This window comes from Geospiza fortis, unplaced genomic scaffold (genome assembly GCF_000277835.1).
Source record: "Geospiza fortis unplaced genomic scaffold, GeoFor_1.0 scaffold30, whole genome shotgun sequence".
NCBI classification, from domain to species: Eukaryota; Metazoa; Chordata; class Aves; order Passeriformes; family Thraupidae; genus Geospiza; species Geospiza fortis.
In genome coordinates, this window is record NW_005054687.1 from 178,400 (window position 1) to 180,887 (window position 2,488).

Genomic DNA, 2,488 nt, shown 5'->3' on the forward strand with positions numbered 1-2,488 from the left:
TGGTCCTTTTGCTGCAAGGCTTGTTGCAGGCTCTCTATAGACCTGGTGTGCTCAGCAACAAGCTGTTCCAGGCTTGCTGCCTCGCGTCCCTTTAAGGTTAACTTGCGGCAAAGCTCTTCCATCTCTGCTGTATTCTTCTTCAAAAGTTGTCCTAGATCAAGTACTTCACATTCCTTTGTCTCAACCTGGCTTCTCAGATCCTTTAGTTGCATGTCCTGGTCAGAAAGCTGAAGTTGTGCTTCATCCAAGTCCCTTTGCAAAGCTTCAATTTTTATATCCTTGGATTTAAATTCATTTTTAAGGCTCTGGATTTGCTCTCTTAGAAGGCTGCTTTGACTGTCTGACAGTCTCTGCTTTTCTGAAAGAGCTAGCTCTTCCTCCAGTTGCTTCACTTGCTCCTTCAGTTCTGTTATGGTAGAAAGTTCTTTGGCCTGACACAAGAGCTGATCTTGTTCATCAGTCAAAACACAAAATGTACTGTCAGGATCCTCTCCTTTTTTCCTGTATTCCTCAGCCAACTGGTTTAGCCTATTTATTTCTGCACATTTTTCTCCTAGTTCTTTCCTAAAGGATTCTTCTGATTTCTGCAGAATTATTTGCAGTTCTGTAATTTGGTTTTGTAGCTTGATCAGCTCTTGAGATTGAGAGGTGCCAGGGCTTCCCCGAGGCTCATCTTGGAAGCTGATTCCATTTTCCTGAAGAAAGCAAATTTTCTGCTTTTCCGTTTCTTTCGGTAATAAGACACTCTGTGTATCTGAAGCCTTCTGCTCCTCCCTCTCCAGACACTGCATCTGTGAACTCTCTTCCAGCTGGTTAGCTTCTGTTTGGCTGCCTGTAGAAGTTTGGCCACTGGGGCCCTTGAGCTGGCTTTTCAGAAGAGTTATTTCTTCTTGGGCTTCTTTCAGTTCCAGCAGCAAAACTGACAGCTCCTTCTGTTTCTCCGCAGCAATATAGTCCAGAATTCCAGGTGGACAACCTTCCTCAGTAAGCTGCTTGCTTCTATTGGTAAAGCCATCTGTTCTTGCCTAAAAGAAAACAGTAGGCATCATTTTTCCTTTGAATCTTGTGAAAGGGCCACTTCTGGAAGTATCTGCTTTCCATACTCTGTAACCGTCTCGAGCTGGCCTCTGCAATAAATGGAAGTCCTGCTAATAACAGGGGACTCTGTCTTGGCAGTGGGGGGTGGACTCGGTGACCTCCAGAGGTCCCTTCCAACCCCAACTATTCTGTGATTCTATGACTTCCCAGGTCACTTCTGCTAATTTCAGTTTCTGAAGTTGCAGCATGATTCTGGCTGCAGGATCAGCCCATAACAACTTCCTATTCCCTTTTTTCCCTCTTCTCTCTTGATTGCAAGATAGTCTAACTCTGAACTGTTTAAGTTCTCCTGTGATTCTAACAAGACCTCTAGTGTACTTAACCATTCACATTTTCATGCCTTCCTATTCATAGCCTCTGAATAAGGAGGTTTTTGTCCCCTATTCAATCTGTCCATTTAACATGGCAAAGAAGCAGGAGAGAAACTCATATTCCAATCTGCGTCCAAAGTGAAAGCACTAGACAAAGCACCTGGAACAAATGCTTGGCTTTTTCCAAATTACTGTTTTTAAGTTTCTTCCCATCCCCCAAACCAGATTACAAAAGAAAAGCACTCACAAATCCTCCCCAGACAGCTTGGATCAACAGCCCACCAATAAGTCAATGTGCTGCACTGTAAAGACTTGGAGGGCAGAAACAGTTTATGGGGAACCATGAAAGGAGACCTGCTCTTAAAAAGTCTGCTGTCATAATGAAACAACCACTTTAAGTCACAGGAGATTAAAAAGATACAACTCTTTGAGGCTTGTAAACTAAATTAAAGTTTTTGTATCTGCAAATGCATACAATACTGAGACCAAAAGGGTTTTGGACTACGTTTGTACCTCAGAGAGCACAGAAGTGTCACCAAAAGGCCTTTGCATTTCAGAATTCACCAGCTCTCCTAACACACCTAGTAAGAAAAGGAACACTTGTCACCATCAGTGCAACAATTTGCAGGTAAAGTCAGTAGGTAGAGTGAAGGGACAAAAAAATGGGACCAGAGCTTCTATAGAAGGTGAGAAAAGACAAAAAAAAATTAAAAAAAAAAAGGGCAGCAAACCAAGTACAGAAGAAAACAACCCAGAGTTTGAGTCTATGCAGTGCACAGACATCCTGTTTTGGTTTAAGTCCAACCAGTAATTCAGACACTGCAGCTGTAGCATGGCTCTGTGCAATCCCGTGTTTGCTGCATCACCTGCACACAGCACTCTGATCTCTGAAGAAGGATGAAGAGCAAAGAGACAAGAGAACCAGTAACAGATTTTTTTTGACTGCTTTTTTTTTTCCATGTGGGATGTGGCATGGAATTCCAGACACAAAAAGACATTTACTGGCTTGCAGAGAAACACACAGTTCTTAAATCCTCTTCTGTGCCTTACACATCAATCTTTGCATCTACAAACACACT

General features: G+C 42.7%; 1 protein-coding gene across 2 annotated transcripts in view; it reads right to left on the bottom strand.

The window, feature by feature from the left end:
* Nucleotides 1-2,488, bottom strand: part of GOLGB1 (golgin B1) — a 36,882-nt gene that overhangs the window by 16,826 nt on the left and 17,568 nt on the right. The window contains exons 3-4 of one of the 2 annotated variants that reach the window (XM_014311205.1): nucleotides 1,923-1,990; nucleotides 1-1,025 (exon numbers count right to left, since the gene is read on the bottom strand). The exon at nucleotides 1-1,025 is cut by the window's left edge and continues 3,849 nt beyond it. In XM_014311205.1, the coding sequence (XP_014166680.1) occupies nucleotides 1-1,025; nucleotides 1,923-1,961 (1,064 nt within the window). In that variant the 5' untranslated portion in view covers nucleotides 1,962-1,990. The remainder of the gene's footprint in view (nucleotides 1,026-1,922; nucleotides 1,991-2,488) is intronic. The other variant, XM_031065139.1, reaches the window with a different exon arrangement.